The 15,369-nt window shown below is 41.7% G+C and overlaps 1 protein-coding gene across 1 annotated transcript in view; it reads left to right on the top strand.

Moving 5' to 3' along the window:
- The first annotated feature begins 883 nt into the window (after positions 1-883).
- Positions 884-15,369, top strand: part of grm6b (glutamate receptor, metabotropic 6b) — an 18,529-nt gene continuing 4,043 nt past the window's right edge. Inside the window, exons 1-10 of the mRNA XM_016678339.1 lie at positions 884-1,570; positions 3,635-4,212; positions 8,461-8,677; positions 11,236-11,371; positions 11,468-11,622; positions 11,916-12,056; positions 12,158-12,358; positions 13,079-13,218; positions 13,982-14,605; positions 14,688-14,999. Coding sequence (XP_016533825.1) covers positions 3,682-4,212; positions 8,461-8,677; positions 11,236-11,371; positions 11,468-11,622; positions 11,916-12,056; positions 12,158-12,358; positions 13,079-13,218; positions 13,982-14,605; positions 14,688-14,999 — 2,457 coding nt within the window. The 5' untranslated portion in view covers positions 884-1,570; positions 3,635-3,681. The remainder of the gene's footprint in view (positions 1,571-3,634; positions 4,213-8,460; positions 8,678-11,235; positions 11,372-11,467; positions 11,623-11,915; positions 12,057-12,157; positions 12,359-13,078; positions 13,219-13,981; positions 14,606-14,687; positions 15,000-15,369) is intronic.

Genomic DNA, 15,369 nt, shown 5'->3' with positions numbered 1-15,369 from the left:
TGTTTTCACATATTGTCATGTTGTATGTTTGTTGAGATTTTTTAAACGTGACAGAACAATTATTTTTTTTCCACAAGCCATTTGGGAACTAAGAAAAATGTTGCTTTAGAAAATAACAAGATGGAGATTTTTTATGTCAGTATAATTATAAAGTCAAAATACTTAATTAGTCAAAATACTTAATTAGCAGAGAATTTATATTAGTTCTCACATAGAGGGTTTCTTTTCATCAAATCTGCTTAAAGTTAATTCAGAGCAATTTCGTATAAATGCTCTGAATTGCCAAACCTTTCAAAAATCCTATTTATAAATAATTTTAAAAAACGTCTATTTATCTTCCTGCATGTAGCGTTGGTGTCTCCTGGGCTGGTAGGGCAGTAGCCCAGGGCGCCAAGTTTTAGTTTTTTTTGGGGGGGGGAATGTTTTTTTTTTTTTTTTTTCCAATCAGGTGCTGTATATAAACGGAAAATAGCTCGTAGCTCAAGGCACTGAGGAGGTCCCATGTTATGGGAAATCACATTCTGTTACATTTTTCAACTTGTATCTCATCTTCTGCAAACTGTTCAGTCCTTTGGGGGGTTTTTTTTTTTTTTTTCAAACGTTGTACCTTATATAAAACTGTCTTTTCTAAGTTGGGTGTGTATCTGTCCAGTACATGGCGGCAGTGATCCTTTAGCCGAGCTCCTAATTGACAGATGAGCTACAAACTGATCTGGGAGCTGCTCTTTTTTTTTTCAGAGCATCGACTCAAATCAATCGGAAACCTAATCCAGCTACGTTCTGTAGCGCACAAACCTGTTCTGTGCTCTGATATTCTCTGCCATTGTGTGTGTGTGTGTGTGTGCGTGTGTGTGTGTGTGTGTGTGTGCATGTGGACAACGTTGTGATAGTGAGTGGATGTGGTGTGTTTGTGTGTTTGTGTGAGAGAGAGGGAGAAAGAGAGAGAGAGCAAATTGCTGCTCATCTAATCTCTCAAAGTGATGGAGTGGGAGGAGGTTTTTTTTTCTTTTTTGCTGCAGCTGCACGAGAGAGAGAGAGAAAAGTGAGCTTGTCCACCTAGTGCTTTCTTCACAGACGGCTGCATGATAATCCCAATCTGAGGCCATTAGTGCGCTGAGAGAGAGAGAGAGAGAGAGCGAGGGTTCCCCGGAGTGAGGGAGGGAGGAGTGACTGCTCTGGACAGAGACGCGCACGGCTGAAAAAAGGACGGCAGAACGGGAGGAGAGCTTTTAAGGGATTTGGCAGAGATTTGGAGATTCTCATGCCGTAATGTTGCACTTCCCTCTGCTTCTGCCAGGATGCCGCACTCTAAAACCCTCGAGAGCCTCTTCTTCATTTAGTATTTTTTTTTAATTACATCAGTTATTTTTTTTATTTATTTTTTTTTATATTTTCTAACTTGTTTTTTTTTAGTTGTTTTTTTTCTAACCGTGCAGAGCAGGCAGTCTGAGATGACAGAGCCTCAGGTTTGAAGTGCAGCCCATCGAATCTGGACCGAGGTTGGAGGCCCGCCTGGACAATCTCCTGTGATGGATGAATGAATGAAGAGTGATCCATGAAGAATGGGCAGGTGAGTAATGACTTTACTTCTTCATACAAGTTGTTTGTAAAGGTGTATTTAAAAAAAAAAAAAAAAAAGCGATTTGTCTTACTTTCTCTATCATCCTTGTATTTCAAATTGATTTCAATCTATTAAATTCAAATTCTAAACGTCATATATTTGACTCTAGGCATTACTTAAAATAGCAATCAAAAGCAGAATTTAAATATGTGAGAAGAATCATGCCAAAAATTTCAAAAACAGCAGCTTTGTTAGAATTAAATCTGGACAGATAAAATGACTTCAAACGTCGTTGGAGTGAAAAATATCAAGAAAAACTGTCCACAGACAGCTGTGGGTGTTTCTGTCTCTCTCGCTCTTCTCATGCAGATATAATCAACCTGGTTGGCGTTTCGAGGCACGGAGTGCCCCGTCAGTTTTCATGATGTTTTCTGGTTTTGCAAAATTTACAATGTTTTCCATCATCGGCTCTAAGCTCTTCACGATAAAAGCTTCCAGCGTTCTCTCCGTGTCATCATGCAGGTTGTTTACAAAACTCCTCATCCTCTGCCCTTTTTTTTTTTTTTTTTTTTACTTTACTTTACTTTTTATGCACTTGTTTTGGCCATCTTTCTGTTCTTTTTAGTTGTGAAATAAAGCAAAAGCAGGAGGAAAAAACAAGCAAATGCTAGTTCCTAAAATAATACAACCACAAGATCAGGGGTGTCAAACTCATTTTTGTTTTGGGCCAAATCCAGATCAGGAAGGCTCTTAAAGGGCCGGTTGTGGCAGAATGTATTGATAAAACATAAAACCTGTTCACAAACTCTTAAAATATCAATGAATTCTTAAAATTAAGTATTACTGAACATCTTTTCAGTTCCTCCAGGATTTTGTGATTTTTTGTGTTTTTTTGCAATTAAAATCAAAGTGTTTGTGATAGTAATTTCGAAATATTTGCAGATATTAGCTGTTTAGTACAAGTGAGAAAATTTTTGAAAATGTTTGAGAAAAATCTGCAATAAACTCCCAGTTATGTATTATTAATAAATTGCTAATTTGTTGATTTTGTGTGAATTTCCATGATAATTCTCCAAAAACTGGAGGGACTGATTGATATAAATTGGCAGTAAGCAGATTAAAACCGCATTTATTTGATTTGTGACATAATATTTAATCTCAGTGTTTAATCTTGATTCTAGAGGGCCACATGAAAAGCTGCGGCGGGCCGGATTTGGCCCACGGGCCTCGAGTTTGACACGTGACCTAAATTCAGCAGTGGCAATGTTCGGTTTTTGTAGCTGAAATGTGTCAAAACTGTTTTGATATTTTCAAAATTTTCCCCCACATTGAAGTTTTCTTGTGATTTATGTAACGATCAAAGACTGAAATTCTCCTTGCTTTCACACACCTGGGTGTCCATAGCAACCATCTTTTAATTTCTCTCTTCCCGGTAGAAGAAGAGTGAAATCAAGTTGTGATCCAGAATTTCAACTCTAAACTCTAGATCTCTCCTTGACTTTTAGAGGTTTCTCAGGTTTTTTTTGTTGTTTTTTTTTTAGCAGCTTTCTTTATGTTTCAGTCTTCCTGAAATGTTGACGTTTCCTCGATTCACTAGGGGAAGAGCTTTATTAATGCTGCATATTTCTTTCTGAATCCGTCCTTTATTCTCTCTGTGCTGACTAATGTTTGAGTCCTGGCTGCAAAAATCAGAGCGACGCTTTAGTCACCATCTTTAGCTGCGAGGTTGGTATAAATGAGGCCGACTGTTTACATCTCTGCTTTGACAAATTGTACGGCTTACGTTTTATTTAAAAACAACACAAAACAACTGATTATTACAGTCATGATCTGATCACTGCGTATGTTTCCTGTAACAGGACAAAACCTGAACCCTCTGTCCTCAGAACAAATTCTCACTTTCAACGACGACTTCTTCAGAAAACATTAAAACGTCATACAGCAGAATATCATACATGTTTTTCTGTATGACATTATGTTTTCTGTTTTTACAGCAGAAAACAGAATAATATCATAAAACAGGGAGAAATGAAATATTCATCGCCCTGACTGCTCCTGTTTTCTGCCCTACAGGTAGACGGAGTGGCCCGGTGCTGCCAGTACCTCTGCTGGACATCATCATGATGCCAGAGGCCGGTCCATACTGTCTCCTCTGCCGTTCCACCTCGCTGTTTGTGTTCCGTCCATGGCTTCGTGCACTGTGGCTCCTGCTGGTGGGCTTCAGCCCCCTCTCACTGGGCACCCAGCCCCAGTCCAGCCTCAAAATCGAGGGCGACATCACCCTGGGCGGGCTCTTCCCGGTCCACTCCCGGGGGCCTGCCGGCGTGCCCTGCGGCGAGATCAAGAGGGAGAAGGGGATCCATCGGCTGGAGGCCATGCTGTATGCCTTAGACCAGATCAACAGTGACCCCGACCTGCTGCCTAACATCACCCTGGGGGCCCGGATCCTCGACACCTGCTCCAGGGACACCTACGCCCTGGAGCAGTCGCTCACCTTCGTCCAGGCCCTCATCCAGAAGGACAACTCGGGGGTCCGCTGCTCCAACGGAGAGACCCCCATCATCCCCAAACCGGAGAGGGTGGTGGGAGTGATCGGGGCATCGGGCAGCTCCGTGTCCATCATGGTGGCCAACGTGCTCAGACTGTTTGCGGTGAGGCTGTACTTATTTTTGCTAATGAAGGGAAACGGCTGAGTGGCCTGATTCTCTGTCTTCTGACCGACAAAGATGGAAGCGATAAACTGCTAAAAAATGTCCGGGGTTTTTCAACTGATTTAGGGTTATTTTGATGTTCCCAATCCAAAAATCACATTGGTTTTGATCAATCAGGTCAACTTTCTGAACTATGGAGCAACATGAGCATCAAAATGCATGACTTGTTCTCACATCTGGATTGGTTTCCTGAGAATCTGATCAATGAGTGACGAGCAGGAAGAGAGGCTCCATCGGGACAGAAAAGAGACGGAGACGTAATGTTCAATTCACATGTACTTCTCCTTATCAGTGATTATTATTTAATTTACAGAAATGCAAGTTTATAACATTTAATTAATACACTGTTCTCCCAAAACCTTTTTTTGGATAAGAAATATTAACAGAAATGAACTGATAATGTCACAAAATGTCATTGATTTAGTCAGAAGATCAGATTTTGAGCTATAAGCTACAGAACAAAAACCTGATTGAGAAAAATGGATGTCATTTAGCATTCAGTGGTACGAAATAGTCCTAATTCAGTTGAAAAAACATATACATTTTCCGTAACCCAGGCGTGAGCTGTAGATACTTTAGATAGGCCCAAAGATTGTGACAGATATGAAATAGAAGCTTTAGTTGATATTTCTGAAGGTTAGCGAAGCAAAAACTAAAAAAATAAAAAATTGAAAACATTTTCCACTTTATAAATACTCTAATGCAACCATTGTAGAATTGTTTCCAAGTTTTCAGTTTAACTTCAGATTTAATGGGTTGACTAAAAACTTCTCTCAAAATGACCAGATCTTTTCTAACGTTACTTATTGTCAATCGTCTCTATCTTTTGATTTTGGTTCCTTTACTGCCTCAACCAGTTTAGCACCATATTTGTTTTTGTTGTTGTTTGTCTTAAAGCCCACCATTTGACTGAAAGCATCTGTGTTTGTTCCAGTAGGACTTTGGTTGGTATTCATTTGAAAAAATATATATCAGATGCTGACTGACCTCTTCTGGCTTTAAAAATGAGTTAATATAATGTATAATATTCTTTCTTTTTCTTTTGTTGTCTGAAATCAGCATATTGAATTTTGATGAGTTGTTATGTTGTGTACAATCTTGTTTTGATCTGTTTGTGTTTGAACTTTTGGTTTTCATTCATGTTCCTGTTCTGATTGCATGTTTGCTCATTTCTCACTATTTTTGGTTTGTTCCTTCGTCTTAGTTTATTCATCCTCATCATTTCTGCTTTAAGCTGGTTTAATTGGTTTAATGTATCAGTTTCAATATTTTCCCCCCTTCTGCTTTGACTCACCTGATTCACCTCCCCAGCTGTTTTTCATGTCCTCACGTGCCTCTGTCTGCTCCCTTCCTCAGCTGCATTCACTCACCTGTGATCAGCTCTTCTGGCGCCTTTCTCCCTCAGTACTGAAGCTGCCCTTCCTCTTTCACTCACTGCTGGATCCTCTGTTACGGTGCAGAACTGTAGCACAAAATGAAAATGACATAATTTTGAACACATTCTCCCTGATAAAGATCAGTAAACTTTTATGTATTCAGTCCCCTTAAATAGAATACCCCTAAATAAAATCCAGTGTAAGTAATTGGCTTCAGAAGCCACATAATGAATTGAATGTAATCTCGGTATGAATCCAGATGTTTTTTTAAGGAAAGCGTCAGTCTACAGCTGATGTGAGAAAAAGTGCTGAAAAGGCAAATAGTCAAACATCTCTCAAATCTGAACACCACTTTGTTTTTCAGACTTAATTTGCCCTGAATTTTGTGAGACATTTACCGTTTTTTTTTTTACTTCGGCTCATAATCCACACACTGCTTTGTGATCTTTCTAATCAAATAGTCATAAAATGACAAGATGCGTGACAAGATGTGACTAAAATTTAAACGGTAACGCATTTTTAACTCGCTGTCCCTGTACACCATTAACTCATTCTGTGAAATCCCACCTTCAGTTATCCGACAAGCTGAGCTGAAAAACCAAACAAGGTGTTTGGTACGTGCCTGAACGTCGCACACAGCGTCGCAGCGCGTGTTGAGGCAGCAGCCAAACAGAAGCGGCTTGCAGTCGAGGCAGATGTTAACTACAGAATCACAGATCCCACCCTCCTCTTCTAAAAACCTCTCAGCAGCTCAATGGAGGGATGGGGAAAAAAACAAAACAAAACAGCATCAGAGCAGCAGGATGACGCTGATTCAGGATGAAGCTAACTTATGACCTGGGTTGGGTACATTTAGCTAAATGCTGTATTTGCTCCTGATATCCAGATAGCAACAGACTGCAGAGGCTTCTAGTCTGAGATACAACATAGACTGAATAACTGATCTTAATCGGGCTGGATGAGTTACATTATAATAATAATAATAATTATTATTATTATTATTGTTACTGTTATTGTTCATTTTTATGCAATGACTGATGCAAACAAGGCTTCTTGCCTTGACAAATGTCCACTCAACACTAGTTTCAACTTTTGTTCCAAACATGTGCTACTATGAAATAGCTGCAAACTTAAAGGCTAAGCAGAAACCAGAGAAGCAGCCAAGAGGCCTAACAGCTGCAGAAACATAAAGGTCAGATTTAAGAATCTATCGACGGGACAACCTTTAGTCCCTGCACTCCATGAATCCGACCTTTTTATGGAAGATGGGCAAGAAAAAAAAAAAAAAAACAAAAGCAAAAAACAAGAAGCTCTGTTTTCAGTTTGCCACCAGCCATGTTGGGAACACAGCCAATATGTGGCAGGAAATGTTCTCCGTAGATGACACCAAACATCTTGAGAGAAACACAATATGTTTTCAGAAACCCACAGATCTGGTCAGATCCGGTTTGAGTTGGCCGTTGACCACTTGGCAGGACACAGTGACCCCAACATACACCGACTTTTATCAAAACACGTTCATGTGTTAAAATTTAGGCCAAATATAAAGGCTTCAAAAACAAGTCAGACAGCGAAAGGATGAAAAGAGATTGCAGTTCAATTTGCAATAATTAACCCATTTCACTGTTTATTTATATAAGAATTAACAACTCTAATGGAAGTTAATTACAAAAACATAATCTGTCATTGTGTCTTTTACACACCCACCTCGGGAAACGCAGATTTTTCCCTCCCGACTCATAAATTCGTGCAGCTTCTCACAGCCGCCGCTCCCGCTCTGAACCACGTCTTTGACAGTTTCGGCGAGATGTTCCGTCACGAAGGGGATCGCTGTGTCACCGATGTGGCTCATTGATTGTACCACCAGAATTAGAGCGGATGCCTCTGTGGGATTAATTTGCTGGGGATTATGCGTTGTCTCGCTCATTAGCGATTTGTATGCAAACATTTGGATCTGCTATGGGATCCTGGTGCAGACTCTTCGTTTCATAAAAGAGGTCTCATTTTTGGGGGGGTTGAGGGAGGAACCAACCCCCACCCCCCAAAAAAAAAAATTGGTGTTGCTTGAAATATCAAGCAGGAAATTAGGAGTTTGGGAGGGTTCAAAACAGCTGCTACACTGAGCTGCATCAAGTAACATTTATTGTATGGCTTACAGCTGAGAAATGCTAACCTTTTTCTAGTCTCTTGATCGCTGTCTCTCCCTCTGTGCTTAACATAATTTGCTTAAAACCCCTATAATCCTTCCAGATAATCTGTGAAATGGTTCTCGCCCCTCTCTCCTTCTCCCTTCCCCAGCCCTTGTGTCTACCTTTCCCCCCCCCTCCTCTCATTCCCTGCTCCCTGCGGAGGGCTTCAGCGTGGCTTAACGCTGAAGCCCTGGATGGCATTAGCAGGTTCAGGGTTAAGGCTGCCAACATGCACTGCCGTCATTAAAAGAAGTAGCACACTAGTAAATTAATCTCCATATCCATTTTTTTTTACCCAGAAACAAATGCTTTTAGCTTGTTGCATCTGAATTTCTATGTCAGCCACTAAGAGTTAAATCTAGACCAAATGTTTCTTTTTTTTTATGCTCAACATCCAGGCAGGATAAATATAGAAAGCCTTCATTTAGACTTTGTGTTTCTGTGAGTAAGTGGTGCATCATCCTCTGACACGGCTCACTGCATTCTCTTGTCATTTCTTTTTTACCTTTTTTTTATTATTCACGCATCAGCCTAATAATCAGCGCCACTCGCATTTTTCCACTCGACCCGTCCCCTCTGCTCACGGCTGACCCGTCCCGTGTGTGTGTGTGTGTGTGTCCCAGATCCCCCAGATCAGCTACGCCTCCACCGCCCCGGAGCTGAGCGACAACAGCCGCTACGAGTTCTTCTCCCGCGTGGTGCCCCCAGACTCCTACCAGGCCCAGGCCATGCTGGACATCGTCAAGGCCATGGGGTGGAACTACGTCTCCACGTTGGCCTCTGAAGGCAACTACGGGGAGAGCGGCGTCGATGCCTTCGTGCAGATATCCAGAGAAGCAGGTCGAGTTTCGCTGCCCGTGAGACTGTAAATTTGCTTCTGCAAATGAGGGGGATTACTCACCGAGCTGCGCTGCTCTCGCTTATTAAACGACTGGAATACGAAAGGGCAATCCCTTAATACTCAATGATGAACAATTGCAGCTCATTGTCATGTAGGTCTACCGTTAATGTATTGATTCAAAACCATTTAAAGTCATACATCAGTGACCAGAGGGCATGCTAACACTTTGACGTTTATAGCAATTTTGACAAACAAACAAAGATGTGTACAAGGGCTTAAAATGAATTAATGTTTTCTGGAATATTATCCTAAAAATTCATAACTAAATTGAGGAATTGTTGTTTTTAATGGTATAATTTTTGGTACAGCCGGTATAACTTTCTGAGGTGTATGCAAACTCATTATTGGGGCATTCTCGAAGGGGCTGGAGCGCCTTTCTATGAAATAATGGCGAGCGACATGGGGGTAGGCGTGGGAGCGGAACGGCACCTAATCAGTTATTGATTGTGTAATTTGCACAAGCAACAGCTGTTACTAGTAACTTCAGAAAATGCTGACTAGAAATAATTTTTCCACCATTATTTTGGCGCCCCACCTGACGTAGCACCCCACCCATACGTCACGTTAGATACCCACTTTTTGGGTACAGCTAAAAACTGTTTTAAAATAAGTGTAACAAGCACAGTTTTTAAACAAATTAACTTTTTCAAGTCGATTAGAGTTTATAAACATTCTAGCTAATAACCAATCACTTTCTGTTCACGTGGGGAATAGATATACATAAAACTGTAGGAAAGAATGGCATTTTAGGGTCACTAAATCTCAAGAACTTATTTTTTTCCTTCTCCAAAGTTTCTTGGTGTGGCATTAGGAACTCCATGTAATTTCAAAATATTATGTTAAATTAAAAAAAAAGAAAAAAAGTGGTGGTCAGAAAGCAGGAAACGGATCAGCATTCATAAAGACCCAAAACATTTGGCCAAGTCACAAAAACAGCAACGATTGTGCCGCTGGCGATTTAAATAAAGGCAGTAATTTCTCAAAAGTTAGACTTTTTTCATTGATGGATAACGTAACTGGGATAAAAGATTCATTTTTTATGTCTGTTTAGACATCTTTACCAGTGCAAACTGAGCAGATGGTCATGATTTCTTGTCGGGGAATCGTAACGAGTCAGATGTTAGCACCAAGTCCAGAGCTAACAGCTGTGTTTTCACACTGAAAAAACAGAAGGAGTCGTGTAAATTCCCTGCAGCCACACTTGATGGTACTTAGTGCTGCTACACCAAAAGCTAGCGTGCCAAATTATGCTCTTTAACAGTGTACTTGCTAAAGAGCAGCGTGCTAGTAGAAGTCTCAGAGCTCCTTGCGTGACCCTACATTCTTTAATCTTTCATGACTACACTACTAAGAACTTATTATGCCTGACTTTTGAGATAAACCAGGGCAGCAACTAAACCACGTACACCTCCTATCAATATTTGACAGCATACATGTAGCCCTGCAAAACTGTTTGTATGTATTGATTTTTCTAGACAACTGTTGGTTGTGCATTTCACAAAGTTAGTGTTTCAGGGAAGTGTGGCATGAAGAAAACTTCCTGAACATTTCTCTTAACACTTATGAAATAGTCCTGCTTGTAGTTGGTAGAGGACACAACAAGCATGTGGAACAAGATGTTTTTGTTGACATTGAACAGATAATTTATGCTCAAAAACCAATGGGAATGAAATAAAATGCATTGGTTCTGATAGCTTTGTTCCCCCTAATAAATGAAATCGTCATTTAATAGGTGGATTTTGTTTTTACTCGTCGTTTGATATTAAAATTAGTTTGATGACCTGAACATTTAAAGGAGTAGTACTGTGTAAAATCAACTTTTCTGAGTTTTACATGATGTTATGATGATATTCCCTCATCATACCTGGAGAGTTGCTGTGATTCTTTCATGCATGTTTGAGAAATCCTTTAATCTCCCACGGCAACCGCTCAGCTGTGCATAACGCTTGGGTGGACCTAGCTCCGCCCTCAAGACGCAGCTCCTCCTCTGAGCTGCAGTTTCCAAGCTTCTGGCCTTCGGCCTCACAGAGCAGCTCCTCTCCTACTCAGCTCCTTCAGACTAGTCATCAGCAATTAGCAAACATCTGCTGGAACTGTGCATGCTAAAGAGCTACTTCTTGGTAAAACACTGGTAAAATTGTTGTTAAAGGGTTAATAGAGGAGCCATGTTGTGAATACTTCCTAAAGGCGGAGTTTCAGAAAGAGCAGGAGTTTTTAAAAAGATAGAGGCCCAATTACAAGGCGCTAAACTACAAAGCCATGTTTCTTTTAAGTCGCATTTGATGTCTGTAGAATTTCTATAACAACTGAAAGTAACACAGTTACTTGATTACGCTATAAAATGGCACCATGTGTCTGGAAAACACACAAGAAATTTGCGGGATGGTAAAATACTTTTTACAGCACATTATTTAATTACCCCTGTGGAACCAATAAAGTATTTTTGAACTGAATTGGATGTACAGTCCCGACATCGTCTGTACTGCCTGTTTTGCAGGGGGTCTCTGCATCGCTCAGTCCATAAAGATCCCCAGAGAGCCCAGACGAGGCGAGTTCGACAAAATCATCAAGAGACTGATGGAGACGTCTAACGCTCGCGGAGTCATCATCTTTGCTAATGAGGACGACATCAAGTGAGCCAAGCTCCACTGGCTGCCGCAGTTATGATATGAGAGCTGACGAAACCTACCAGAGAATGATCCATTATTTTTTGCTTTTGTGTGTTTCAGACGGGTACTACAGGCTGCGAAAAAAGCCAACCTGACAGGCCACTTCCTGTTTGTTGGGTCCGACAGCTGGGGGGCCAAAAGCTCCCCCATCGAAGATCAGGAAGAGGTGGCAGAAGGAGCAGTCACCATCCTGCCAAAAAGAGCCTCTATTGATGGTATGCGAGATTTATACATCTGGGATGGCTGGATGCACATCCAATGGGATATTACATATGACATTTATCAATGAGTTGACTAATAATGCAATAAAATAGTTCATGAATGACTGATAAGTCCGATCTGATATTGTCGTCCTATTTAAATTGAGGAAACCAGAATCACATTCAAACTTGCTTGTATAAAAACATGACTTTTTTTTCCCCCTTCTGATTTTCCCCTCAGCTGTGTGTTTCACTGACGTATAAACCCCCATGAACTTGAACTCAATACGAAATGCTTCTTGATCCAGGCTTTGACCAGTACTTCACCTCGAGGTCGCTGGAAAACAACAGAAGAAACATCTGGTTTGCTGAATTCTGGGAGGACGACTTCAAGTGCAAACTGACTCGACCCGGCATAAAATACGACCCCGACAGAAGGAAATGCACAGGTGAGGAGCCCACGGTTTCAATACGCAGCGAAGACAGCGACCGTACACGTCTGAAACTTAACCTCGGCTCTCTGTGTGTGTGACATGATGTTTCCCGCTAGGCGAAGAAAGAATCAGCCGGGACTCTCAGTACGAACAGGAGGGCAAGGTGCAGTTTGTCATCGACGCCGTGTACGCCATGGCCCACGCGCTGCACAGCATGCACATGGACCTCTGTCCCGGTTCCATGGGCGTCTGCGAGAAGATGGACCCCGTGGAGGGCCGGATGCTCCTCCAGTACATTCGCTCTGTAAACTTTAACGGTGAGTCCTCAGCCGCCGGACTGATTTTTCCACCTTTTCCTGTGTCACGTTTAGAAAAGAGGACAAACTGGAAGGAAATTAAGATTTAGACCTATCAAAGGCCGTTTTGACAAAAAAAAGAAAAAGAAAAAAAGAAGCTGATTTAAAGGGGAGAGTGGCAGAAGGGAAGGCCAGCTTTAATATGAAAGCTTTGAGATGCTTTCTGCTTATGCTCCAAACTGCAGAACACAACACGTTGCTTTCCTTTCAAAGCGCGTCCCCTCCCCTCCCCTCCCCTCGGGGCTACCTCCTCGGCCTTTTGTGCGCACAACACTCCCGCTTTTCATCCCTCCATCGTCTTTTATTGAAAAAGAGTCACAGTTTGGAAAAATGAAAAGAAAAAAAAAGAGTGTTCTATGAAAGCATCCTATTTACTGCTTTCCTCCTTCCTGGGCGACCTTGTCTTGTATAGAAGACTTTCTGATTGAGAGCGCCTGCGGGGACCCGAGAGGAGCATTCAATCACGTTAGGGCAAGAGAGCAGAGTGCGCTGAAAGACTGTACGCTTGGAGTCACTAAAAAGCGTCCTGCACTTAGCTTTCAAATGACTGCGCGAGACTAAAGTAAGCAATACTGTATTCAACAGTGTGTGGGCATTTTCTCTCTCTCTCGGTATCCTCGGTTTCTCTGTCACACGTCTTGTGTGGGTTCAACTTCTTAAAAGTCTTCCTCCAAACAACAGGCAGCGCAGGTACGGCGGTGATGTTCAATGAGAATGGAGACGCTCCTGGTCGCTACGATATCTTCCAGTACCAAATGTCCAACGTCAGCAACCCCGGCTACAGGGTCATCGGCCAGTGGACAAACCACCTGCGACTTAACGTAAATATCTGCACCACTCAGACCTTTTATACCAACTAATGGGAAATTACCAACAAAAAAAGCATCTGGTTTTGTCAAAGAGAATCTGTCAGTAGAGAAAATAAAAATAATAGTGATATAATAAAAAAAATATTTCTTTGTTTTTATTTTTTCACAGGTGTTAGAAAATGATCATTGGTTCTCTAAAACCTATACAATCCTTCAAAATAACACCTATTTTCAATATATATTGTTTTATTGCTAACTTTGCTGATATCCAGGTGAATTTGCCTCATGCTAGTGCCATGTTCCACCTGTGCTTACAATATGAAAAATCAATTAGATGTGAGTCTAAATGAGAGGGACTTCAGTCCACAATGGAAGACTTCATCCTGTAAGATAATTTGGATTATGACATTTCATAATCCAAATTTCATAATTTGGATTATGAAATCCAAATTTCATAATCCATTGAAAATTGATTATTTTCAATGGAAATAATCCATTGAAAATAATGGATTATTATTTTCAGTAGAAAATAATAATCCAAAATTGTTGAAAATTTTCAACAATTTTCAAAATGTTGAAAATTCCAACATTTTCCAGTGGGAGAAAATCAGCTGGAGTGAATAAAGTCAGAAATCTAAGTAGAAAGTTCCAAATTGTGAGGTTTTGTTTTTCAGCTCAGTCAAATTTAGCAAACAATATTTTCTATTAGTGTTATCTACGTGATGACAGAAATCAAGACTGGTTACACGAGTGTGTGTTTGAACCTCTACCGTAGCTGGAGGAGATGCAGTGGTCAGGAGGCGACCGCAAGATCCCGGAGTCCGTGTGCAGCTTCCCCTGTGAGCCTGGTGAGAGGAAGAAGATGGTGAAGGGCGTTCCCTGCTGCTGGCACTGTGAGCTCTGTGACGGCTACCAGTTCCTGCTGGACGAGTTCACCTGTGACATGTGCCCTTTTGACATGCGGCCCCTGAAGAACCGCACAGGCTGTCGTCCCACGCCCATAATCAAGCTGGAGTGGAGCTCTCCCTGGGCCATCATCCCCGTCTTCCTGGCCATACTGGGAATCTTAGCCACGACCGGAGTCATCACCACCTTCGTCCGATTCAACGACACGCCCATTGTTCGCGCATCTGGCAGAGAGCTGAGCTACGTCTTGCTGACGGGCATCTTTCTCATCTACCTCATCACCTTCTTCATGATTGCGGAGCCCAGTGCGGGTGTGTGCACCATACGCAGGCTGCTGCTGGGTCTCGGGATGTGCATCAGCTACGCCGCCATGCTAACCAAGACCAATCGGATCTACCGGATCTTTGAACAGGGCAAGAAATCAGTCACGCCTCCAAAGTTCATCAGCCCCACTTCTCAGCTGATTATCACCTTCATCCTCATTTCGGTTCAGGTAAACCGGTAAACGTTTTCGTGACATACATCATCAGTTCAGTACCTGCAGCAGTCTAATGCTTCTCTCTCTCTCTCTGTAGTTACTGGGGGTGTTCGTTTGGTTTGGCGTGGTTCCCCCTCACACAACCATTGACTACGACGAGCTAAAGCCTCCGAATCCGGAGTTTGCACGTGGGATCCTGAAGTGCGACATGTCCGATCTGTCGCTCATACTCTGTCTGAGCTATAGCATTGTGCTCATGATCACCTGCACGGTGTATGCCATCAAGAGCAGAGGAGTCCCGGAGACCTTCAACGAGGCAAAGCCCATTGGCTTCACCATGTACACCACCTGCATCATCTGGCTGGCCTTCGTTCCCATCTTTTTTGGAACAGCACAGTCTACAGAGAAGGTACAAGTATGAACTCTGTTTTCTGCTGCCCAACATCTGGGACAGCAGGGAGCTGACATATTTTTTTTATTGAGGAATTCTTTTTAATTTTGAAGTTTCTTTGATTTGAAAGTGTCACATTGTCAATTTTTGCTGTAATTAAAGTGGTAGAAATAAGAAAAATGATTGGGTCATTTGAAACTAGGTCAGGACGACACGTAAACATCACCTCTAGTCTTATTGAGCTCTTAGAGTACTTCATACAGTGGAATGTACTTTCACTATTATGTATTCAGACTTTTCAGACAGTACCCTTTGTGCACGTTCTTACCATTCACTAATCTAAGTGTCAATGAACTAGGGCTGTTGTAAACGAATAATTTAGTAATCG

Source organism: Poecilia formosa, unplaced genomic scaffold (assembly GCF_000485575.1).
Source record: "Poecilia formosa unplaced genomic scaffold, Poecilia_formosa-5.1.2 Scaffold180, whole genome shotgun sequence".
Taxonomy (NCBI): Eukaryota; Metazoa; Chordata; class Actinopteri; order Cyprinodontiformes; family Poeciliidae; genus Poecilia; species Poecilia formosa.
The sequence above is the reverse complement of the archived record's forward strand: the minus strand, read 5'-3'. Positions and strand labels throughout refer to the sequence as shown.